This window comes from Clarias gariepinus, chromosome 2 (genome assembly GCF_024256425.1).
Source record: "Clarias gariepinus isolate MV-2021 ecotype Netherlands chromosome 2, CGAR_prim_01v2, whole genome shotgun sequence".
In the NCBI taxonomy this organism is placed as follows: Eukaryota; Metazoa; Chordata; class Actinopteri; order Siluriformes; family Clariidae; genus Clarias; species Clarias gariepinus.
The window spans coordinates 32,621,059-32,647,950 of record NC_071101.1 but is presented as its reverse complement, the minus strand read 5'-3'; the positions used below and the strand labels follow the sequence as shown (position 1 = coordinate 32,647,950).

Below are 26,892 nucleotides of genomic sequence, written 5' to 3'. Positions count from 1 at the left end.
GGGGTGCTTGTGTGAAACCCATGTGCCAAGCCTTATATTATAACATATTTTAATATTTACATTTTACACAGTTTACACATTTAACATATAATATTAACCTTCTATACAAACCTTAGTGATTGGAAGGAGGAGGAGGAGAAGTAACATCAGAGTACACAAGAGTACAAGGAATGTTGGACTTGTGTGGCGATGCAGGACAACAAAGGTGCAGTAGAGATGAAACTGAGGGTCTGAAGCCTAAGGGATTGTGGTTCGGGGCAGGAGGCTAGGTTATGTTGGCAAAGCCTAATTACTGCATTGATGAAACAACAATATATGTGATTATTTTTTTTAAGTTCACATTTATAAATGACACAGGTTATGGACACAGGTTATGTTATTCTAGCTGGGATACCTTCTTAAATTTATAAAATTTTCGTAAAGGTTTAGGCTCTAAACAAAGGCTAACACAAAGTACATAGTGTACATTATATAACTCCTGTGGGATACTGAAAAGAACTGGTCCTGGGTTTAGTTAGGAGTCATAACAGGAGCAGTAGGTGTAAGAATATAAACCCCCACGCGAACCTAAATCGAATACCACTGTTGTCAACATTATGCTTTTTCTGGGTTGTGACAAAAGTTTACATTCGCATAGCTCTGTAACGTCGTTGACGCAGGCGCGGCGATTGGCGCATGCGCACTACAGGCCGTGCCGCGGCACACATAATGTCCGTCCAAAATGGTTATTTTTTATGAATGAGAGTGGGCGGAGCTACAGCTTCACAAACAGTCTGCTCTTGTACCCAACAGGGGGCGCGTATGTATACGTATATATATATATTTTTTCCTTTCCACAGTGCAGCTAAAAGCCAGAAAGCGACGAGAAGGAATCCAGATGTTGTCAGAAGTTTCTTAGTTTAATGTAACGCAGAGAGAGAGAGAGAGAGAGAGGGTGTTTCCGGTTTCCGTGTTTACGCGTCCTGGAGCTGAAGTCGTACGAACACGAGGCAGTGCTAGTCTGACATTAGCTTAGTTAGCTTAGCAAATACGAAGCGGCTAGTTCAGCAGGATTTAAAGGTGTCGCCAGAGAAACGGTGGCTGATAATATATATATTAAAAAAAAAAAATCAGTTTTAGTGTTTGTTGGCGTGTGTGCGCGCGCGCGCGTCTGCGTGTGGGTGCGCGCTCGCGCGCGTGCAGGCATGGCACAGAGGCTCGCGCCTCCAGTCCAGCGTCATGCAACTTGGATAAAATGCCAAGTTTGCTTTCAGTCCTAGAGCTAACAGCACTCAGTGGGTTTTATCTCTCTCTCTCTCTCTCTCTCCCTCTCACTCTCTCTCTCTCGTGTAAAAAGAGCCGTCGTCTGATGATTCCTGAACACATCACTGGCTTGTAGTCTTGGTTTCTTTTTTTTTTTTTCTTTTTTTTTTCGCTTGGAATTCCTCGACGACTGATTAAGAAAAATCCAGGAAGGTGTGTGTTTGTATTGCTGGAAAAAGGACCTGAAGTGAAGCATGGCTGCCACCCTATCACCAGAGGAAGAGCAGGTAAGGGTGCCTTTAAATAATAATAATAATGATAAGGATATTATTATTATTATTATTATTAAGACATTCTAGGTGCTGAGTGGATCTGAGTCAAGCAGGATGTCAGTATCTGTGGTTCAGTCTCTATTAGAGTATAATTTTTGTATGTATGATAAAACATATACTCTAATAATGATGCTATTTATAGTAGTAATGGTTATAATAATAGTCACAGTGACCATAATATAGGAGGTGTTCATGGATCCAAATTAATTTCTTAAACTCCTCTGCATGAATGATTTTTACTCCTACTGATTGTTATATTAAGTCTAACATGTTAAATCTGCTGTTTATTATTATAAATTATTATTATTATCTATAGATTTCTGCTGAGAACCTAGGGTAGAATAGAATCCCCATGTCTTATTTCAGTGTCAACTTTTTACACTTGGCTGTCTTTCATTCAGACCGCCATATGATATATATATATATAGAGAGAGAGAGAGAGAGAGAGAGATGAAAAGTTAAACAAACTAAGTTTACATACAAATGTGTATATATCTACACCTCTCTTTCTCTCTCTTTCTCTCTCTCATATTTTAGTGTAGTGCCCTTGCCTAGGGAATAGGGAGTTATTTAGAATTGCACCGTTGTTTAATTTCCACAGGTCGTGTCCGAATTAAAGATTTGAAAAGTATTTTTGTGGAAACATAAAGCACAGAAACTATGGTGAAAGTGGAGGCCATTTTCCTGTCACGTTATTATCGGGTTAGTGCTGTAGCTCCTACACAGGGCCTGCGACAGGAAACAGCCCTTATATAAGCTGCCGCTTATTTATTTACACTGTTTTACAAGTTAAATTTAGTAGCTTTTCACACACTGCCTTTGTGAAGCTTTGTGTACTTTAGGTCTAGCCTGGTCGACATAAACGTCAGAATGATCTTGGGTTTGTTTTTTTCTCTACCATCACCACTACCACTACGATGTGATGTGCTTCATTCTTATCCCACTTGTAACCTAATCAAGAGGATGCGTTTTGAATATTATGGATTTATCTTTCAGACTCTTGTGTTGATAGGAAACCAAAATCCTGGTGCCGGAAACTCTTTGGGAACTGGAGCTTGAGGAGAGCTGCCGGATAGTGAGAATTGTGTATTCGTGTGTCTTTTTGTGTGTGTGTGTAGTAATTTTGTCTCACGCTGGACATGTTGAACATCCAGCAGAGAGAGAGGGAGAGACCCGTTCCCTGAGCCAGCTGTTTAAAGCATTTCTCTTGACTGAGAGTTCATCCGTGGAATGTACCATCTCTCAGTTCAGCAGGCGAGTGTGAGTGTGTGCGCGTGTGTGTGTGAGAGAGAGAGAGAAAGCGATAGGGAAATGAAAGACAGAGACATGGGCAGAGCTGATGACGCACATCTCTTCCTGTTCGCTATCGACCGATGCCAAAATAGACGCGGCTGACGACAGGGTTATGGCTGTGTATGCGAGTACATGTGTACGAGTTTGATCACATGCAGGACGTGAACACTTCTCAGACTGAACACACAGATGAGATGAGGGAGCAGTACAACAGTGACCCATGGTGTCTGATGAGATCTGAAATAACAATAAAGCGTGACGCTGATGTAGAGATTTTTTTTTTTTACTACCTTATTTTTCATCCCAATAATTATGAAGCTTCTTGAGGGATTTAAAATGATGTTCAGAAACAGGAAATGTCCTTTTGAAGGATATGAGGCATAAGTATGTGTCTGCTCAAGAGATCTAAGATTGATGATTATTTTGTAGCACCCGCTGGCTGTGCACAAAGACTGAGGCTAGGTGTTAAGCAATGTTGAGTTTAATCTAAAGATAAAGGTTACCAATGTGTGTGTGTGTAAAAGAGAGATATTTGTTAAGCTAGGCCTTTTTAGCTACTACGCATTAAGTCACTCGACTTAAAGCCAGTCTGACCACGTGACTTACAGTAAGATTTGTTTTTGACTCGACCTCAGGTGGGAAAGTTCCTCAATTCTGAAAAACGCTGCCCACAACGATGACACTCCTTTTGACTTTCGAAGTCTCGCTGACTCAATACGATTTCCACGTACGACCACAGAAATCTCTCGTTTCCAGAACGCGAGTTAAACGAAAACTCAGTCTGTCGGTCTGCGGTGACACTAACCCCAGCCAGGCTGTAAACATCGTTATAGATTTGACTTTCATGAGTTTATTAAAAAAATGTGTAATTCATTTTAAAATCTATTTTTTTTTTCTAAGTCTAAGCTCGTTTTGCCCAAATAGAGTTCTAAATCAAGACAGCGTTGCCTTAACTTGTGCTTTGTTTTTAATAAACCTGCATTTTAAAGGGATCCAATCTTCATTAAAACTCATTTCGAAGTTGTATTTAGACATTCAGATGGGCCTCCAGGGTGTGTGTGTGTGTGTACAAAAAAAACACTCACTGCCTTTTGTCCTTTTTTTCTGATTTTTGTATTGGCCTGGGTTTAAACAAGCCAGTTTATTGTTCTTTTTTTCCCCCTATTGTGACCCGTTGGGGGAGGGGGGTGGGGAAGAGGTAGCTTGGTGGTTAAGGTAATCAAGAGGTGCCCAGTTCGAGCCCCACCCCTGCCGGGCTGCTATCGTTGGACCCTTAAAGTGCTCAGATAGAATCGGGCGTCAAGCAGGCCATCCAACCCTATGAGTAACTGCCACAGAATTGACAGAAATATTTCCAGGTTGGCACAGAAATACCTCCATCGCTTGGGTGGCATGTAGACGGACCTTTTCACCATCATTCACCCTTCATTGTGACATATTATAAAAAGGTTCCCACTCTGGCTTGCCGCCTGGTCTACATGGACACAGAAACGGCATGTTTAAAACAGGAGTGAAATAAATATGGGACCTTTAAGCTGTTTGTCACTCATAATGTAATAGTCATATTCATTTTTTTACTATAGCAAAAAATATGATCGTATTATATGTGTGTGTTTAAAATGTCACTGCATTCTGTAAAGGCGTTTTAGCACAATTCATATATAAATATAGACATATGTCTCTATATGGCCAAAAATGTGTAGACCCCTCTATGTGCTTGTTGAGCATCTCATTTCAGATATTTAGTTCCCCTGTGTTTACTGCTACAATAGCATCCACTCCTCTAGCAAGGCTTTCTGTTAGATTTTGGAGCATGTCTCTGGGGATTTGTGTTCATTCAGCTGCAAGAGCGTCAGTGAGATCAGGCACTCATCTAGCGTCCAGTCGGTGTTCCTGTGTGTGGTTTGGAAGGGGTCAGTACACAGCAGCAAGAGAGGGCAACAGCAGGGCTACACTGGGTTCTGGTGTTGAACTTCCTCACTCTTTTGATTTGTTAAATATCTTATAAATTTGACTTCTTATGAGATCATAGCAAAGCCACGCTACTCTACAGCAAACACCAAAGCGTTCCTTTCGACATTGGTAAACTTCATGAATGTGCACCTGGTTAAAACGCTCATTTGCATCATGCAAACCGGACTCAGCATTGCAAACCACAGTGCTGAAGTAACAACTAAACAAATGACGGATTGTGTTTTGCCGAAATGTTACACTGAGCAAGGCTCCTGCTTGATAAAACATTATTTTAGCGTATATTGCATATTACAATAGCAATTAACTCAAAGATTCTAACTGCTCATGTATATTTCAATCACGTCTCGTTCGTATATCTCCATCTTACATTTGCTATGCTGTGTGTGTGTGTGTGTGAGGGAGAGAGAGAGATTGAGATTATGGTGTTTCAGGAAGTGACTGAACATACTTAATGTGTATTAGCAGTAAACCCTTTTTTTTTCTCCGTACCCGCATGGATATCTGAGCCTTTGCAGTAAGCTAATCTCAGCCCACTCGCCTCATTCACCGCATGCACACACACACACACACACACACAATGCACACTGATCCATTTAGACCTCTATCATTAATACTGTAAAAAGCAAAGAATGCAGTCCCTCAAGGCAGAGACAAGCCTAAACTTCAAACCATTTCTCTTAATAATATGTAAAACAGGAGCGCCTGGTGATGTGCTACAGATTCTTAACACACCCACGATCTGTTCGCTTATCAGCAGCGGCCAGTTTTCTCTTCTTAATGGCTTGACTGAACATTTTAATGAAATTCTGAAAGCTTTATTTCAGTTCCTTATTAATGCTTGAGTGTGTGTGTGTGTGTGTGTTAGGGGCCACCTTCCTTCCAGGCCAGTGAAAGCACTGACTGCTGATACTGCTGCATCTCCTATTTTATAATCACTGCACAGAGCACTGGCTCCTCAGAGACACCAACAAAAGCCTTCTTTCAGAATAATCCTACCGATGATGCTCATGACTAGCCGCACTAGACTTATTCACTCGAGCAGGGTTTGTCCTGGCTTCAGATAGGGCAAAGCTGGCAGATGGGGTCTTTCACCAGGTGCAGTGGTCGCTTGGCTATTAGAATCACAGATCAGCCTTTCAACAAACACCTTCATTTATGACTCCATACATTTGGAACTCAAACACTTAATGAGCAAAGATCGAACATGAGCTGACATGAGCGACTCTTCCCAGTCGGAGGAACCATTATTTGGACCATTGGCCAAATTATTATAGAATTTTTTCTTGGGTTTGTCCTTTTTATCGTAGGTGTCTCTGTATTAGATCATTCGACCCGCAGGTTTCGGGAATAGTTTTTAATGCCGGATGCTCTTTCTGTTGCAGCCATTTCCTAAATGGGCTTGGGACCAGTGCTACTGTACATGCAGTGGCCAGGTTGTAGGGTTAAAGGTCTTGCCCAAGGACCCGACAGTGGCAACCCATGACTCTCATAGCACCAAAACAGAGAATCATCCACCTGAATCACCACTGTTTCAGTGTGTGTAAATGAGTTATTGCCATTCCATGCCCATCCAGATAACAGCAGAGATGAGCAACAAAAGGGAGGCATCTCCTTATATGAGGTCACAATAGGGGGGAATATTTAATTGCCTTATTTAAACCCCCGCAAATACAAACATTTAAATAGAACATAAAAAAACATGGTTTGAACATTAAATGTTTGAACACACACATTGGAGACCCATCTGAGTGTCTACAAACGACATATCATTCTCCCTTTATCATGAAAGAATATTTGTCAGATTTCTCACATTTCAATTTTTTGATGAATCCAAATTAGTTCCACTCCATCCAGCTAGAGTGAGAGCTCCTAATCAAAGAAATGACTAATCCAGTGATGAAAAAAAATCCTACAGCTCTATTGGCTTGTTGATGAAGCTTTTCAAACATTAGTCAACCTAAGCAAGCCTCTTATTTGACTCATCTGAATATTGAGGGATTTTTGTGATCTTATTGTAATCTGAATGGTGTTGCTCATGTGTTTGCAGGCCACTAAGCAGTTCCTGGAGGAGATCAATAAGTGGACAACTCAGCATGGAGTCTCACCCCTGACCTGGGATGTGGCCGTGAAGTTCCTCATGGCAAGGAAGTTTGATGTCCTTCGGGCCATAGAACTCTTCCACAGCTACAGGGTACGTAGAGTCGGGTTCTTTTGTGACTCAACCTTGTTTAAAATATGAAAGATTATTTAAATTCCTTAAACCCACACACAGATTTTAGTTAATTTCAGAGAAAATTACCGTGCTACTCATGAAAAAACCTGCGAACATGGGAAAACAGTAGCTATGGTTAATTTAAAAACGGCTTTATTCCTTCGTGTCACATTAGTGACATTGATAATAACTTTCATGCACAGTGTCGCAATTACGGAATGCTGTCACGGCTGTTTGATTCATTTAATGCTAAAAATTGCTTTGTGGTTTTACAGCTACATTATGTTTGATATAGAACGGCATTTAAAGAACTTTCACCACAGTACAGGTGAATTTTTGAATCTGTTTGGTCAGAAATTGTGCACCAGCAGGTCACCCAGCACTCCTCCATTCAGTCAACAACAGGCTCGTGCACAGGACACGGGGAAGGGAAGGGCAGGGCAGGCGTTAGTGTTGCCGCGTCCATAAATTTAAGAGGCGGGGCTTCCTTCGATAATCTTTAAATCTAAATGAATGTAGGAGTTGATATTAAATCAGCATTTTAATTTTGTAAAAATGTGTGGTACGTTATTAGATAGTCTATTACTCGTTAATAGAATAAATATTGCCATTTCGGTAAATTGCTGTTGTAAAAGTGGAAACTTTGCGAGCGTGTTAAGTGGAAAAACGGAACGGAGCAACGGAATAACAGCGTGCTGTTATGTGAAAATAATGCACTTTGGTGAAGCATCGGCATTCTGCTTGCACTTTGTGCTCCATCACACCACCCTGACATGCATTATTTTCATTTAACAGCATGGTCTGTCTTGTGGTGTTGCTTACGCATCTGACTGGAAGTGTGTGAGCTATTTTCAGGTCTATTCAACATTACAAGCGATTCCATTCAATTTAGACAGCAACATGAACAGAGATTATTTATTTATTTATTTATTTATTTTAATGAAATTCCTGCCCTAAACAGGGACTTCCTATTTGTTACTTGCGTTCTCTACCTAAAGTATAACACGGTTACTACATAAGTGTAATGATTTCTAATCTTGTCTTACTTAGAGAAGCATGGTTTCCTTTTTGCTTGAGGTTTCTTTTTCATACCTTTTTTTCCCACATCTGGATTTCTGTTAAGTTACTTTGTGAAAATATCTATGGTTAAAAGCAGTACAGTATAAATAAAAAAAACCTGAATCCAGGATGGTGAGGTAAGTTGTATCATAAGTTACTTAAGGGTGACTGTTTTTCTAGGCCATGCAAAGTGAATTACTCAATCCTGGTTAGCACTTACGAAGGAAGTGTGTTGAACAGAAACTAGTTGTAGTCATGAACATGCAAATATTAAGATCTTTAATAAAAATAGAAAGATGGTGTCTGCGTTTCTGTTCATCTTGGTGCATCAGTGCGGCCACGCAGAATAACACGAAACCTGTGAGGGTTGTGAAATGCATCATCACATCAGATTACCACCGGAGCTGAAGCTCGCCATTTTAAAAATTGTTCACATTCAAAGAAAACTAAAGGTCTTCTAGTGGTGTCCGAATCCATTTGAGCAGGACTCTAATCTAATGTCTAATGGAGAGAAACAGTGCTGAGTGTATCTGTTAGAATTGATCTGCTCATACAGGCTATTATACTAACCTCCTTATGATTTATTCATAATGAAATGACAGAGCTGTTTATTTTGTTTCTGCTGAAATGGAGGGTTTTGATGCAGGGGGGAAAAACACCCAAGTAAATCTTAATCCAAGCAGCTGTAGAGTAGTTCACTAAGGAGGACAGAACGTGAAGATCACAAAGCGTTAGCTGCTTTAAGAGTTCTCGCTGTACTTGACTAGCAGTCAGTGGTATTGTTTTTATAGGGTTGTGTGAGACTATGTTAGGCCTGCGTGAGCCTAACATTGATCCCTTACAGGATAACCTACGTTTCGGCTTTCCAGAAGATAAGAGTGTAAGAATAGTGAAGTAGGTCAGTATTAAATGTTAATTTCCTTGAATCATAATTTACTATTACAATGTCGAAATAAGAAAATGGCCACATCGTAACTTCTTGTTTCCTGTTTTCATTGCACAGAATAATGAAGAAAAAAAGTGATTTGCAATTGGCACTCCTATCTCTGTTCTCACTTTTAGTTTGCTGTGCTCAGGACATTTTACTTGCATTCAGTTCTTTCCCAGCTACAGTAAATGCAAACTCGGCTTTTTCAGAAAGGCTTCTCTAATAGCTACCTAACTACTGCTGAGACGTTCTATACAGTGAGACTTGTTAATTAATCTTGACTAAAGTTTTTCTACACCAGAGCAATATTGCCAGTGGATGGAAGAAAATCCCCACCAAATTGACAGCAGTTTCAGTTACGTACGTTCCGGTACGTCAGTCAATGCCAGTCTCTCCTATGTTACTCGGGCACGCTCGTGCACAACTTTACATTTAGTGACACAAACACATAAACTTTTAAACTTTTAAAAAACTGTGAAAGAGCGTGTTTAGCCAGTGACGTCAAATCAGAGAGTGAACTGCAAACACGGCATCACTTCCTAACTTTAATGCAGTTTTTTATAGTTTCTTATTAAATCTATATAAGTGATTATACAGTTTGTGTTTTCAACGTGGTTGGGGGCGAATATACATCACTCATAAGAGCTAGCTAGCTTGTTGCTAAATTGGAGGTTTGTGTGTTTTTTTTTTTTACTTTGACTCTCAAACGCATAGAAATCGAAAATAACAATTCTGATCTGACTTGCCATTTCTGTGGTAAAGCCCAGTTCCCATTTTCACAAATCTTTTAGCAAATTTTTACACTTGATTGCTGTGGAAATGGCCCTGCGGCTTTATAGCATGGACTGCTGGAGTATCAGTGCTATGGTGGTCGTCGTGGTGATTCATAGCACGCCACAGATTGCCGTATTGTTGTTTGGTTCTGACTGTCTGTTTGCGCACAGAAGACCACTAATAGGACCTACAAGTTATAAAAAGCCGTAGCTTTGCCACACATCTTTTATGCAAGTTTAAAAAAAATACATAGCCCATGTTGGCAAGCTTTGAATTGTCGTTCAAGTCACCACAACACTCTATCGGAAAGCCACAATATTACAGTATGACTACATACAACTTATCACAGTATGTGAATATTTAAGGATTCGTCAAAGTGAGAACTGGGCTAAAGTCAAATATAGCATGAGCTGGCCAATAACACTGCAGCATGTCAGCTACCACAGACACACATCAACACACACAGTAACTCTTCTTCCTGCTATACAAGTACCTTTTATTTTGTCCTAACTCAATAGCTGCTATTATTTCTTTTAATTCTTTTAGATGGATTGCTTTCTTTCCAGTCATTAACACGAAGCGATCAAGTTTTGCTTCAAATGACTAAATTCATTCACAAACTGTCATAGGACACGAACTTTTTCTTTCTTTCAAATTTGTCTGTTATTATCCAGTTTAATTAATAAGTGTGATTCATCTGGTTAAATGTAATCGCAGAAATGACTTTCTGTCAATATATACAATTATACCTTAATAAAGACGTTTAATGAAATATTAGATATTAGAGTTGCGACCATATTGTTCAAGCAGTGTTCTGATTGTGAAAAATTTGTAAAGTTGTTTATATGGATGGGTTTACATTTAACTTCACCAAAGTAAAAGCATTTTAAGAAAAGCTAATACAGGACACACTTTAAATAAGAAAAGCTAATGCGGGACACATTTTAAATAGGAAAAGCTAATACTTTCGGGCCACGTTTTAAATGAGAGTAGCTAATACTTTCGGGCCACGTTTTAAATCAGAGTAGCTAATACATCGGGACATGTTTTAAATTAGAATGGCTAATACGTTGGGACACATTTTGGAAGAATACCTTTATTCTCTACATATGTATTGACATACCCCTAATACAGGTAATGCAGAACTAAGCTTTGTGTTTTTCAATTTGCATGTGTCCTTCATACACTTTTTGTTTAATATCTGGTAAAATGTGATGGTGTGTTTAAAAAGCTGTGGGTGATCACACACACACACACACACACACACACGCATACTGAACAGATGACAGCAGGTTGCGTGGGCCGGAGGCCTCCACTGGAAAAAGAAATCAAGTAAAAGATGTAGTGTTTTCTTTAAACCTTCTGTGGTTTTGGTTTCTAGAACTTTTTATGTGTTCATGTGTTTTGAGTCATTTCTAAATTTGATTAATGTTCAGTGTTATATTTGTTTTTTCCTTTTATTTAAAAAAAAGGGGGGTGTGGGTTCTCATCATCCTTTGCTCAGCAGGATTCCAAATATCATAAATATTACACTAAGTCTTAACTAAATCATAAGCAGCTTGATTCCAGTTGGAGCAAAAATGTATAAACATCACGTTTCAGCAGACGAGTGATTATATGCTTATACGTTTTCCAAGTTGTTCAGTTCATTATAAACACCAAAAAGTCATGTGGCTGCTAATGTAACTAAAATGCTGCTCTGTTTTGTGACAGGAGACACGACTGAGGGAGGGAATCGTCAAGCTTCAGCCCCAGGAAGAGCCGCTGCGCTCTGAGCTCCTCAGTGGCAAGTTCACTATCTTGGTGAGTATCGCTTCAGCGAGCACGAGCAGTATCTGACCCTACACACCCTGCAAGATATTACCTTTTTTATGCTTAGTAATCTTGATGTAATTGTTTTCATCTAGCTAGCTATAAATACTAAAAAAAAAAAAAAAAAAAAGAAAGGGACCCTCACCAAGGCAGGTCATCTGACAATTTTTTAAATTTGTCCAAAAGGTCACGGCAAGGTCAAATGTTTAAAATGGTTCTTCATTAGCTTCCTTTATGTGTGAAATCTACTTAAGTGTTCTTTCTAGCACACAAACTAGTAACAGAAAGGAAAATTTTCTAATTTCAAAGTTTCTAATCTTTCATTTAAGCCTAGACTAAACAGCAGATCATAACATACACATGGTCAATGTGCAGAGCAGGAACGTTTACAACGACCAAGAACTGCTGTAGTGTAAAAGCTCCTTAATTTTTGATTTAAGACAGAATTGAAAATAAAATCAACCATCTGTCAAAGGCCTTTTTCTATTTTCAGAGTGTTTTAGAAATAAGTAAGATGATCCACCAGGAGAAGACAATGTTAAGTTTGGATGGAGTAAGAAAAGAAAAATGGGCTTAATAATCATACATTTGTTTAAACAAAATTCGAATAAATAGAAATAATAGAATTTTCCTGTATTTAGTATAATTTTACTTGCCAAGATATCTTTTTTTGTTTTTGTGTTTTGGCATCGAAAGCAGTATTTTTATTAAAAATAAAATAATGGGGGGAAAAACTATTTTTTTAAATTGTTTTTTAGCAAACGAAGTCAAAATAAAACCGCCAGAACTGGACCAGAGCAACAACAGTATAAAGCATGCAAGGCTTTTTAATCAGACTGCACTGTCATATCTCAGCTCATTTATGCTCTGAGCCATCCTGACAATTAGGAGAGATAAGATTTCAACAGGAGAGATCTTCTTGTCTGAGAGAATCTTTGCTCATCAACTATGAAGGTTTTATATATATTTTCCCCTCAAAGTGATTAGGATCTTATGACAAAACTAGCAGTTATTAAGAGTGACTTTGTTCTGTTTGGAAACTTCTTCGTATGCTGATACCGGGTCGATTCCTGTAGCTCTTAACTGAACGGCAAACCACAAACACAATTACTCACTGACTGCAGGATGCAACGCAGGTCGAGTCGAAGCAGGAAACTTGACTGCTGCCTGTGAGTCATGAGGATGCTTGTCAGGTCGATCAGCATGTTCACAGGAAGTGCTGGAACTGTCTGACTGCTGTTAGGGTGTGTCAGTGAGGAAAGTGAGGCCCTGTTCAGGCTAGGCATTAACATCGATCACAAGCTGTTCATGTGGGCTATTCATGTCAGGATTTGAATGTGTCTTGTAGGCGGTGTCTAGCAGGGTCACTGCAGTCGAGGCCAAAACTAACCAAGAGCAAAGTGTAAATATTGTTATCTGTCGAACAACATTTTCCAATTAAATACTTGTACTTAAATTACATACTGAATGTGTTAATATCTGACGTTTCCTTTAACCATGTTGTCTGAGGCCAAGCTCTATGCACTATTTTAAGTCCTCACATCACTGAAGAATAAGCCATAATGCTTAGTGACATCGTAGACTTTTACTAAAGAAGTTATTTTAAAGGTCCAGTATATAATATTCCTTCAACAAGTTAACATGCATTTCGCAGGTCCACTGGTGTGTGTGTGTGTATGTACAGTGTGTATATATGTATACCGTCTTAGGTCTGTGTGCATGGGTTCAGCATGTTCTCCCTGTGCTTGGTGGGTTTTCTCCAGGTACTTTATCCCTCCACAGTTCAATGACATGCAGATTATGCTAATTGGCAAAATTTCCAAATTGTCTGTAGTGTGTGTATGAAAATAAGTAATCTAGAAAATGGGTGAGTAAGAGAGACTGAGAGTCTGGTCTTTGGTGGTACTTCTGGTTTCACACACATTTTATGCTAGTTTGTTTTAAAACATAAATGTGACTTTTATATGTCTGAATCATATTAATTTCATCCTTTTACATTCCCAAAAAGCATTTTATGTTGTATCTTTTATATATAAAGTAAAAAAAAATTGCCAAAAGCCACAGGTCTTAATTTTTCTATAAATGGTCTAAATGTTCGGATTAGATGATTGATGTTCACACCCGCAATCAGTGATTGGTACTTTAATACCAAATCTGAACAGAGCCAGAGTGTGTGATGATTCTGATGGTTTCTGATCGATGCAGTACTGAAATGTGAATGACGCTGACTGCAGCATTTAAACAGTGAGCTCTTTCTCTCTCTCTCTCTTCATGACTCTGTCTCTCATTCTCTCTTCGTCTCTCTTGCCTTTTTTTCCCCTGGATTGATCGATCAGAGTGCTCTGTTCCTTTCTTCCTGTCCTACATCCTGCCAGCAGTATTTATAGCCCTTTATCCCCACTGTCTGACTTCTTACTTCAGCTGTCTGTCAGTGTTTCCCAAACTTGGACAAATGACAATAGATCCATAGACATTTTTTTTTTCTCATCTGTGTCTCAGCATAGCATTATGGTTATGTTCCAGTCATTGTGCAGGAGTCAAAATGACTGTTCAATAGTTCAGATGTTGTATTTGAGCCATAGCTGGGTAAAAGAAACTGTGACATGAATTTGGTCATCGTAATTTTCAAGATAAGTACATCATGTTCATTTTGGACAATGTATGAGTAAAAAAGGCTCTCCTTGGTCTTTTATTCTGTCTTCGTGTATTCTGCCTCCCTGTGGACATATCAAGAACATCGCCTGTGTTACATGATGTCATTTTCTGTGATGTCATTTATTATTCAATTGCACGACACAAGCCTTAAATTAAATACTGCCTTCTAGTGGGATTATTATTCGTCTGCATAACCACTGACCCCATATAAGGTACATTTGCATATATTGCTCCCTTTGCATGTAGAGGTTTTGAATGTGTGTGTTGTAGAAACTGAACCTTGTAATGTCAACCTCTTTAGGGAGTAAGAGACCCTTCAGGTGCCTCCATTGCCCTGTACACAGCAAAACTGCACCACCCGAATAAAACGGGCAACCACGTGGTGCTCCAGGCCCTGTTTTACCTGCTGGACAGAGCAGTCGAGAGGTCAGTGCAGACGGTTTTATGTTTGTATACAGCCTCCTTATACAAGGAAGGAAAAAGAAAGCTGTGTTGATATTGTAGGATTTACATAACTATGTTGATGATGGTTATAATCATACATACGCACAAAATCTCACAGTTATAAGTGTTTCAACTTTTATTGCAGTTTCGAGACGCAGAGGAACGGCCTCGTCTTCATCTACGACATGGCTGGATCCAACTACACCAACTTTGAGCTGGACCTCAGTAAGAAGATTCTCAATCTGCTCAAGGTTACTTCCATTTTGCTTAAACTTTTTGATAAAAGACCAGATTATTATATCATGGGCTTCACCGATACACTCCTTGAATCATGTGGACTATAAATAATGTTATGTCTTTGTCTGCGTGCGTAGGGTGCATTTCCTGCTCGGCTGAAAAAAGTGTTCATCGTTGGCGCTCCTGTCTGGTTCCGAGTGCCTTATAACCTGCTGAGCCTGCTGCTCAAGGAGAAGCTCAGAGAAAGGGTACGTACACATCCATCCCCTCAGTCCTTTCGATTACAGATCTAATGTTGACACGTGATTTTTGTAGGAGGTATGAGACTACTCTAGGAACAAAATGCTACCATAAACACGTATAACTTTTAGACACATTAGACCCACATGGACAGTTCACTTCTACAAACACACGAGGATTTACACACATACACACAATTTAAATGACCACTATAGACGCATAAGGCTTCCATACACACACATGACTACTGTAGACACACCTGGGTATCAGAGACGTGTGACTTCCTCAGGCATTTTTGACCACTTTAGAGACACATGACTACTGAAGATCAGTAGAGACCTACTGACACTCATGATCACTCAGTCACATTTAACCATGTGACTGCTGTAGGCTTATATGTCTAAAATGCACGTGTGTGACTACTATGGATACATATGACAACTATATAGACCATAGAAAGATCATATAAACCTCACATAATTAAAATAAGATCTTTTTTTCTCTCTCAGATTGTTTTAATTTAATGCGTTTATCATCCAATTGCAGGTCCAAATGGTGAAGATGACCGATTTGCGGCAGCACCTTCCCAGAACCTGCCTGCCCGAGCACCTGGGTGGCTGCTTGCCTCTCGACGTCTACGGCTGGAACCAGCGGCTGCTGGCTGAGCAGAACGGCCACGTAGATCCAGTTGATGAGCTACTGGGCGTCCCACTGGCGACCTCAGCAGTACACACACCAGGCCCCGAAGCCATGCGACTCCCCGAGTTCACAGCTCATGTGACTCGGGCACAGCGTAGCGGACTTTATCATGAGTACGAAGAGATCCGCAAAGAGCCACCGTCCGGAACCTTCCACTGTGCGCTGTGAGTACAGCCGCTTAACCATGAGTGACGTGATCATCTAATGCAGGTTTAACCAATAAGGCCGGTGTGAATTTGTATAAGAAAACCATGTCTGTTTAATGAGCCTCATCAGGTGCTTTCACATCTTTAGGGCCGTTTACAACCAGGAGAAGAATCGCTACGGTGATGTTCTGTGTCTCGATCAAACGCGTGTTCGTTTGAAAGCCAGAAGGAATGAGGTTTGTACAGAACTGAAAGCTTTTACCTTATTTAAATATTCATAAATCGGTGTGCCTTTTTAAAAGAAATCATGTTCTCTCTTTACAGAGATCCGACTACATCAATGCCAGCTTCATGGACGGCTACAAACAGAGGAACGCATACATCGGAACTCAAGGTAGAGCAGAAGAGCCCTTTGGGTTATGAGGCTAGATATTTGTTTGTGGGTTTAGCCAGGAATTCTAGTATTGCGATTAGTTTACAGTTTGGCTTTGAATGACGTGACTGTGCACAGGGCCGCTGGAGAAAACTTATGACGATTTTTGGAGAATGGTGTGGGAGCAAAATGTGCTAGTCATCGTCATGACAACGAGGTGAGATATGAGTCAGACGACAGAAACTTGAAGGGCTTCCGAGTGATGGAGCCCGGCAGCTGAATTTGTGTATTATTTCAGAGAAAATGTTTGATCTAATGACAACCTCTTAACTTTCCAGGCGGTTGTGTAGGATGTGTGGTTTCAATTATCTGTAAACGGGGTAACTAACTCTCTGTGTGTGTGTGTGTGTGTGTGTGTGTGTGTAGGACAGATGAGGGCGGCAGGAGGAAGTGTGGACAGTACTGGCCTCTGCAGGAAGGAGGACAGGAAGTTTATGGACACATAGCTGTGGTCAACCAGAGAGTGGACAACCATTCCCATTACAATCAAACCATTCTAGAGCTGCATAACACAGAGGTACACACATGCATGCTTGCACTCGCGCACGCACGCACACACACACACATACATATGCATGCACATACCCCTAGATGGAAGGAAGAGGAGTGTTAAAAGAGTGAACCACTTTACGTAATTTGGTTTGTGCATCTCAACAGTTGAAAGGGTGAATGCCCAGATTATGTCAAATATGAAATATTAGTTAGGAAAATATTTGTTGTGTATTACAAGCTAGAAATAAGCAGATACATTTTTCTGAAAACGCCAAAATGGATCATGTCCCCTCTTGTGTAAGTTATTACAGAAAATTTACTGTTTCAGAGCGAGCAAACTTCAGATTGTGTAATAATGTAAAATCTTTATGTCTCAGTGGTTTATGGAGTTTTTAAACCACAAATGTGTTCGTTATGTAAACATTTGTTTTGGAGGGGTTTTGTTGCAGTCTGATATACAGTACTGTGCAAAAGTCTTGAGCCACCAGTTATTTCCTCATATTAAATAAGAGTAAGTTATGTTCTGTATATGAAATTCAAGAAATAAAAATAATAATAATTTCTGTGACAGCCTGCACAATGCCTGAGGATACAACTTTGAACCTGGTTATTTATATAACAACCTCAGCAGCAACCTCATTTCCCCTCTTGTCTGTTCCAACCACACAGCATTCAGCATCACCAGCATACTAATCACCAGCCTGATCATCTGTACCTTTTTCTCACTGGTTCATACCTTAAGTTAGATGTGTTCTACGCCTAGGTGATCCATATGTCACTGTATGGCTTAATAATTAAATAAATAAAAACATTCATCTGAGACTGTCGGGGAAAGGGACTGGACTGAAAATGAGTGCCAAAAAAAAAATCCTTTAGAAATATTCTTCAAGACTTATACTAAAGTATAAAGAAATGATGGATGGATCAAGACTTGTACTGTACACAGTACTGTAGTTACATAAAGTTAGCGTACCCCTGCATGGATGCATGCACCTAATACTTTGGCTTTATCGGACGTGTCTTTGCCTCTCTTCTTCTCAGACTTGTGAGCAGAGGCAAGTGAGCCACTTTCAGTTCCTGAGCTGGCCCGACTACGGGGTTCCCTCCTCGGCGCTCTCTCTGCTCGACTTCCTGAGCACGGTGAAGAGACAGCAGAAGAGGGCAGTGAAGGCTCTGGGCTCACAGTGGAGAGGTCATCATCTGGGACCACCGATGGTCGTCCACTGCAGCGCAGGCATCGGCAGGACTGGTAAATACTTGCTTACCTACACAGTTTGAGACGGTGTGTAGTGGAAAGACATGGCAGCATCTCCATTGAAAAAATGGTGTAGCATGGATTTCTTTATTTCTTTATAGGATTTTGTGGGTTTATCTTTTTTTAGAGAAAGAAATAACAAGGTCCTTGGTGTATATTTTTAAGTGAATATATCTATTTATGGTTGTTGTTCTAACTTTATAAGAAAAGGGTAATGAAATGAACAACTTTCAACTAGCTAAATGTGGTTTAAGTTAATACTGGAGAGCTATTTGCTAACATGAACCAGTTTCAGAAGCCATGATAAAGTATCGTTGTAAGTAAGCCATGATTAAGGATCATTTTTCGCATATTATACTGATTTTACTGAGTCTCGCCACATGATACATTCCAGTGTTATCTGACTGCAGTGTGTGCACGACTGCTCTCCAGCATCAGTTAGCATCCAGTGAGTAATTCTCATAAGTGAGTTTAAATGTAGGATGTACAAGGTCTACCTTCCTAAATTTTGTTTTTTTTAACTGTCGAAGCTTTAAATCGTGAATGGTGCAAGAAGCCCAAAGTTTACAGTGTACTAATTACAGCACTTTGTTTCAAATAGGCTACAACAGCTGGAGACACTTTTAAGGTCAGGGTTAAAGGAAAAAACTATAAAAGTGTGTCTTGAGCTCATCATGTGGGGCTGTGTGAAGTAAACGGGTCAGGGATGAAATGATTTCCTGTCACTTGCTAGGATCAAACACATTCACTGAAGAACACCTGATCAGTATGGAGATCAGCACAGTTACTCAGTTCATAACTTCATGACTACAGTAACCAGGATCACACTGGTCCACATTGCAGAAATGTACCTCATGCTGCGTCCAACTGAAGGCCATGACTAGTAATTCTCTGGCGCCGACTAGGAAACAAAAAAACACAAAAAAACCTCCCCCTTAACCCGAAATTGCTAGTTAGGAAATTGTGACGTCTCCTCAATCCACTGAGTTCAGCAAACCTGTATGACAGACTGCAAAGTGCCTAAAGGTACAATGTATAAATTGGTTGTTGGTATGTAACAACCTTAGCAGCAACCTCATTTCTCCCCTCGTCTGTTTCAACCACTCAGCATTCAGCATCACCAGTAGGCCTTAAGTTTTGTTTTTTGTTTTTAGCGCTAAAATGATTTATTTTGTAGCTTAAGAAAACTAATTAAATTAAATAAAATTTTATTTGTATAATGCTTTTAACACATAACTTTTCTGGCGACCGACAGTGTAATTAACAGGGGTGAAAGGAGTTTCAATTGTTATAGGAACTATTTAGAAAAAAGTTAAGGAAGGTAAACCATGGAGGAGGTGCACAGTAATGAGAAACTTGTGAGATTTACATCATATTTCAACTTTTTCCACTTTAGAATATCAGCTTTTGGTTTACTGGGTTGACCCTCAATTAGCATAGAATGGAAAGCGAGTGCACTATTAAGGGCTTACAATCCCTTGTCCCACTCACCAAGTAGTGCCCTTGATCAGGTGTTAACAATTGTTAGAACACACCTGTGTGGTGGAGTGCTACATACAGTATAGTCAAATGTCCCAGTGCTGTTAAACTCTACATCAGCACTCATGGTATGCCTCTTTGTCCAATCAGATTACATGGTCAGAACCAACTGTTGTAAAAGTTAGCTTTAAACAACTGTATGCCAGGAGTTAGAGTCTGGTTGCTTTCTGGACGTAACGCCTCCAAGGTTCTGCTGATTGGGTTTTGACATGAGAGGTTATTCCGTGCTGTAAGCTACCTTGTACTACAATGTTATCAAGATGTCACTGTTTTCAGAGTGAATTTGATGACCTAAAGATAGTAAGTGGGGAAACTTTTGGTGATGATGCAAAACTTACTAAATAGTGGCAAACCCAGGATCACACACTGCAGGGCATAATGTTTACTCACATTTTATCCACATGACACATACAGCATTCCTGCACAAGGAAGTTAAGACATTGTGGAAACGATTGATGCCACTTTAAAAGAAAAGAAAACAAAGTTTTCCAAAGAAGAGAGTAAACACTCTGCCTTGCTGTATATCTGTATAGTTTCCAGTTTTTTTAACTGCATATTGTTGGCTTTTACTCTTCTAGAAATGGTTGATGACCCCCCCCCTCTCCTTTCTTTTTAGGTACATTTTGCGCTTTGGACATCTGTCTGTCCCAGCTGCAGGACGTCGGGACGCTGAACGTGTGCCAGACGGTGCGGCGCATGAGAACGCAGCGCGCCTTCAGCATCCAGACGCCCGAACAGTATTATTTCTGCCACACTGCCATCCTTGAGCACGCCCAGCGTAACGCACAAGCCACCTCTAATCAGTGAGAGACGGAGCCTGTCATTGGCTCAGTTGGTAATGGGAATTTTTTAAATGTTCGCCACGGACTAAACTCAACACCCTCACCCCCCATCTTTCCCTCGTGTCCCTGATGTTCACTCCAAGAACAGTATTTTTTTTTTTTTTTTTTGGAGTTTTGTAAAACTGCTGATGTTTTAAAAGTGCCACCGTCATAGCAATCATAGCCAATGCTGTTTTGCCAAGAGGCCTAAATCTCTGCTGGATCTAACTGAAGACTCAGTAAGTTTGGGTGTCTTGTAGCTAATACGTACCGCTGTATGAATCAGAAGTGTACTACACTGTTTATATAGTTCAGCTGTCTAAAGAAATGATGTAAAAAAAAAAAAAATGTAAAAAGCTCCCATCGGGCTTTAATTCACATTTAAGCAAAAAAAAAAAGGTGAAGTTATTAATAAGTAAGTAGAACAGAAAATCAGCTTGAACAGGAAAGTGTGTAAACTCTTCTGACTTTGAATTCAGTTTAGCAGCTCAGTTAAGGGACCTGTGCTGATGTATTTTATCAGAAAATATTACAACTGAATTAGTTCTGATGGTTTAAAAGCAGTCAATATTTTCCTCATTACTACACAAACACACTGGACGCAGCATCTTGGGTCCTCTGTCCTGTTAGTGTTTCACAGGCTGAAGTCTCAAGCTCCGTTTACTGTATTAAACAATACAATATGTAGCACAGTTCGCAAACGGACCGCTTAACAAAATAACCCATGGTTAATCTACACAATATACATTGGTTGGGTATTGTTATGGCGTTTATATTTATATTATAAACTAGCTTCACTTTAATTTCACATTGTCTATAGACAACAATAGGCCTCATTTTATTAATCTTTTAATAAAGTTGTGTCCAAGTGTTTTTTTTTCCGTACGCCAAACCGAAATAAAATTCACAAATGTTTCAGAAACCCTGATTTTCTTCACTCGTGTGTATGTTACTAAACCCCTTAAGGTTAACAGCACCGGAACTGGGTTACAGTAAAATTAAATGAGATAGGATGAGAATTTAATGAGAATTAAGTAAATTGAAAAGAATCTGAAAGTATATCTGAATATACAGTACGCATTTACTATGTGCGGGTGATTCTGGACAACAAGCACGCCTCACAGGGAAACTACGAGGGGTGTCCATATCACACCAGGCTTTTGTACAGAATAACAGAACAAACCTACCTTTATTTCTCTATATAATCCCCTGCTACACTAATGCACTAATCACAGCGTTTTACTAGTGCTTGGATACCTTCAAAGTTTTCTCATTATGCAAGAGCCACGCTTTACGTCCGAAATGCTGGCCTCCCAGGAGCTACTTTAATGGACCAAACGAAATGGCCCGGAGCGAGGTCAGGGGATTTAGCAATAACTCCCAGCCAAGTGCCTGTAATGTGCAAGTGGTGCAGCAGTGGGCAGTATGAGGTTGTGCACTGTCCGGCAAAAAAAAAACAAAAAACAATGTCTGTAGTGATCAAGCCAGACCATTTTTCCTGGGAGCGTTCCACTGACTGAATGTACATGTAAACCTTCTACAGTGGGCTCTGTGCCGAATTATTATTCACGGATGTCTGGCATTCTTTAAAAATGTTTGCGCCATTTAAATATCGTACTGTGGCTAAGAGTCTCATCACCATGCTGTGCTTGAAGTCTTGTCTAAATTGTCGTTATGCGTTCATTCACAATAAATTTCACCACATGCCCCAAGTTTATTTGAAAATTTTTTATAATTTAAAGCTAGATGTGTCCTAAACGGAATGGCATAGAAATGCTGATGCTGGCGTGCAGAACACTAGGGAGTATACATCACATTGCAGTTTGAGTCATACCAGATCAGTCACTTATCGGTGCTCTATGCGTAGTAGCTCAAAAGTGTTGCATGGCATTAAAAACCAAGATGCCTACTGTTTGAAATTGACCATGATACATGTAATGATATGATATAAAGCTGATCACAGGAGATCTCTATTATCAACCAGAGTTCATCGTCTTGTGCGCACCCTGTATACACACGTTCAGGGGCTTGAGTAGGATATGCAAAACCTACAAATAATTTACAGCGATCTAGTTTGATAAATGAGACCCAATTGTTCGTACCGGTGGATTTATGAAATGAGTCTGCTTTGTTTACTCAAGGCCACCTCTTCTGTGACTGAGAGATTATTTGAACATTTCAAGAAGCTGTTCAGGCAGCAAGTCATCTAAACATGCTCTTTTCATGTGCTTATGCTGATCACCTCCCTCCCTTATAAAGTTTAACAACTACTAAATTGTTTTAATAAAGTTTAACAACTACTAAATTGTTTTGTTTTAATTGTTATATTTTTTTTATCACAACTTATGCATTCATTGAGCTCCACACCTATACACTTTTTGGATTTTTTTAATTTTTTTTAATAACATGAACAATTTGGACCTTTAGACCAGTTTAAGTTTGTATTCACCCTTTACACTGATCAGCCATAACATTAAAACCACCTAGGTTTTGTCACCCAGGCAACTCTAGTCCCTTAGTTGGTGCTGTAGTTTGGGGTGTGCGGTCTCCATGGATTGGACTTGTTTGCCCGGCTCGTCCCAAGTGCGTTCGATCAGGTTATGATCTGAGGATCCTTGGTGGTCATGGGCTTTTGGCCTGCTGGGCACAGTGCGTGGCAGGTTGTGGTGCACTGGGTGTTCTGGTGCCTTTCAATCATGGCCAACATTGAATTTCTTTGGGGATTTGTGCTGCATTGTCTTTTCTGTGAGATCCAACTGTGCAGGTCATTCACCATGATCCTGTCAACAGTGTACGGGTATATAATGTTATGGCTGACCTATGTAGATTAAAATCATTGTACCAGTAAAGCTAAGGAAGTAAAATGCTACCAAAAAAAGAAAAATTTAATTATTTTTAAATGATATAGATATTTTGTCCTGCTATATTTAATTTCAGATTCCTTTAGCTTTGCTTGATCCTACTGCATTTCCACTGACCCTTCTTTGATTTGTGTGCTTGGACACTTAGACCCTAAATATAGTCCAGATATATGGCTGATATAAATATAATAAAAACCAAAGACTGCAATTGATCTGGGTGGCATTGTGGTGTAGTGGTTAGCACCGTTGCCTTGCACCTCCAGGGTCTGGGTTTGATTCCCGCCTCGTGGTCTGGTGTGCATGGAGTTTGCATGTTCTCCTCTGTGCTTGGTGGGGTTCCTCTGAGTACTCTGGTTTTCTCCCACAGTCGAAAAACAGGTAAATTAGGCTAATTGGTGTTCCCAAATTGCCAGTAGTGTGTGCGTGTGTGCCCTGTGATTGATTACCACACAAGGGTGTACCTCGCCTTGTGAAGTCCCCTGGGATAGGCTCCAGGCTCTCCTGCGACCCCGTATACAGAATAAAGCAGTGAGTGCAATTGATCAGGAATCACCAATGGGAAAAAATCCACTACCACTATCGAAACACATCTCAGAATATAAACAAGATAAACAAGAAAAAAAAAAGCAGTGTGCGCACCTACAGCTGTAGTGTCACTTTTAAATCCAACATCCTGGAGTCAGTGTGTAACCTTTTAAAGTTTGGTGCATAGAATTTGTCCCGTCTGATGTTATTGATGTCTTTAAAGCAAGACTACTGGGGAGGTGATTTATTCAAGAATGTGTCGAGAGAGTGCAAATTCTGTGCGCCGAGTTGTTGATTGGTATATTTATTATCTGACACTTTGCTGTGCTTTGACAGCTTATAGGCATCTCTTTTACAGTGTATGTGTTTTTTTTTTTTTTTTTTTTTTTTTTCCTTCACAAAACACTTTTTTTTCCCACTCAGCCACTTTGGAGCTCCAGTTTCAGCTTCTGATTTACTTCTTAGATTGGATGTACTTTCTTAACCATTGAAACACTATTTGCTGTGCTTATTAAAATATAAGTTGTTGTTACTTATACTGTATTAGTACCAATGTAAAGGTATGGCTTATGTCTGTATAACCCTACAAAAGCACTTTCAGTCAGCTGTTCTCCATGTGCGTTCACTGTACCTGCAGACGTTGTGCAACAGTAGAGGACTATCACACCACAGGCTTCCTAGCTGATATTATGTGGTAACGCAGTTTGTTGTAAAATCACCAATGTGCAGAATGGTGTTCCTTGTTAATCATATATTTGTGTCATTCACAGTTGTAATTCTGATGTATCATGTTTCATATCATCGTGTATTTTGTGCTTGGGTATGTAAACCATTGCTACTCAATTCATATTGAATTTGCTTGTAGTGAAGCGTCTTGTAAACACTCATCTGGACGCGTATAAAAAAAAAATTGAGACGTTCCTTAGAAAATGGACACAAATATTAACCGACTTTATTTTTCTATTATACTCAACAAATTACTTCATTTGCAAATAATTACTTATATTTTTCTCATCCTGTAACCTGTCAGTTTGTAGGATTTTTGTGTTCATGTAATCGAAGTATATAATCAATAGTGCCATGCTGTCCGCTTATACGTGTTGAACACTTGAAATTATGACCAAGTACTTTTGATTTGAAGGAGATGTGTGTAGAGTGAAGTCCTGGCCTAGGAGCCAGGGACATGTGGACTCTTGTAAACTAAGGATTCCAAGTTACTGTTTAAAAACAAAGACATTAAACAAAGATATCATTTCATCACATTGAGCCGTTGTGTTGACTTTTTTTTTTTTTTTTGACCGCGGATACCTGCATATTATTTCTCATGGTTTATTGCAAGACAAGTGTAGTCATGTCTATTAATAAATCAACATTTTCAAAGTTGTTTATTTCTACTTTTTTATTATTCACTGAATTTTTACCTTTAGTATAATGGTATAGACAGCTAAAATGTCCAGATACACTATAAGGGTAAGAATTTGTGGACACCTTACCATCACACCAGTATGTACTTCCTCCCATTCTATATCTGTTCTTCCTTTACAGTCACAGTAAGCTCCACATTTCTAAAAAGGCACTGTCCGGATTTGTGTTCATTTAGATACGAGAGCTTTAGTGGGGTCAGGTACTGATGTTAAACGAGGATGTCTGGGGTGCAGTTGTTATTCCAGTTCATCCTAAAGGTGTTTAATGGGGTTGAGGTCAGGGCTCTGTGCAGGACGCTCAAAATCTTCCACTCTATTCTTTGCAACAGGGGCCTGAATAAGTTTGAGCCTCTTAGTTCCGGTAAGGAGGAATTGTAACGCTACAGCATACAAACACATAATGTATAATTATGTGCTTCCAACTGTGTGTATGGCACCAGTTGAGGAAGAACCACATATGGATGTGTGTGCATAATTTGGCCATGTACTGTTTGTGTACAGTGTATTTTTTTTTTTTTTTTACCTGCGTTTTATTTGCTACAAGGTAGAGCAATACAGAAGTCATCAGAGCTATAAAATAATATATATGGAGTTATGTGATCAAGTAAGGAGACACAACAGGCGATCATTACTTTAAAACACGAAGGTCAGACCATGTGGAAATCAGGGAGAAACCATACACCACGAAGAAACTGCCACTTGTAAGGATCCTCCCAGAAAAACAAGACCAAGGCTTACCCCTGCAGGAATGGAGTTGTTCATTTATATATATATTTTTTTTTTAAAAGCACCTCATATAAAAGCATACATAAATGTTTCACAAAGCTCAGGTAGCAGACACATCTCAACATCAGCTATCTGAATATTATTATTTCATAGTTTGGATGCCTTTGGCACTATTGTACAATGTAGAAAATCAGAATAAAAAAAATACCACAGAATTACAAAATGTGATCAAACTTTTGTTGGTAGTGTTTATTCAGTCTTCGATTGATTTCTAAGTAAATGTTTTATCCTTCTTGTTACCTTTGTTTGATTCCCCACAAAGCCTATACTGGGAAGTCTTAACATGATGTGGGAATACCTTAAATGGGATTCCAGACCATGGCTCCAAGCGCTTACAAACAAAAACAATTATTAGGGACAATGTGAGCGCTTGGAGCCACGGTCCGGAATCCCATGGCTCCAAGAGCGTACATTGTCCCTAATAATTGTTCTTGTGAGCACTTAGCTCCATGGCTCCAAGCGCTTATAAACAAAAACAATTATTAGGGACAATGTGACATGAATCTATTAAACTTCGGAGCAAACCACTGGACCTTGAAGGAACATTAGAACCTTAATGGGGACGTAATTGTAAACTATTTTGTTGTGAACGTGTAGGAACTTGAAGGACCTGAAAGCAACATTAGTACTCAAAGACACCAAAACATTAGAACATGGAGGAAGCCAGACAACCCAAAAGAACCAAAATGTCCAGGAAGATGGAACATGC

The 26,892-nt window shown here is 39.6% G+C and overlaps 1 protein-coding gene across 2 annotated transcripts; it reads left to right on the top strand.

Moving 5' to 3' along the window:
- The first annotated feature begins 830 nt into the window (after positions 1–830).
- On the top strand, positions 831–21,512 carry ptpn9a (protein tyrosine phosphatase non-receptor type 9a). Of its 2 annotated transcripts, none has more exons than XM_053477759.1 (13): positions 831–1,529; positions 6,889–7,032; positions 11,528–11,617; positions 14,583–14,707; positions 14,871–14,976; positions 15,100–15,210; positions 15,749–16,065; positions 16,196–16,283; positions 16,372–16,441; positions 16,559–16,637; positions 16,847–16,997; positions 18,014–18,221; positions 20,383–21,512. In XM_053477759.1, the coding sequence occupies exons 1-13, from the start codon at positions 1,497–1,499 to the stop codon at positions 20,571–20,573; spliced, it is 1,713 nt and encodes a 570-aa protein (XP_053333734.1). In that variant the 5' UTR covers positions 831–1,496; the 3' UTR covers positions 20,574–21,512. The 2 variants fall into 2 exon arrangements, with proteins under 2 accessions (XP_053333734.1, XP_053333741.1); XM_053477766.1 differs by lacking the exon at positions 831–1,529 and adding an exon at positions 2,686–2,828.
- The last annotated feature ends 5,380 nt before the right edge of the window (positions 21,513–26,892 follow it).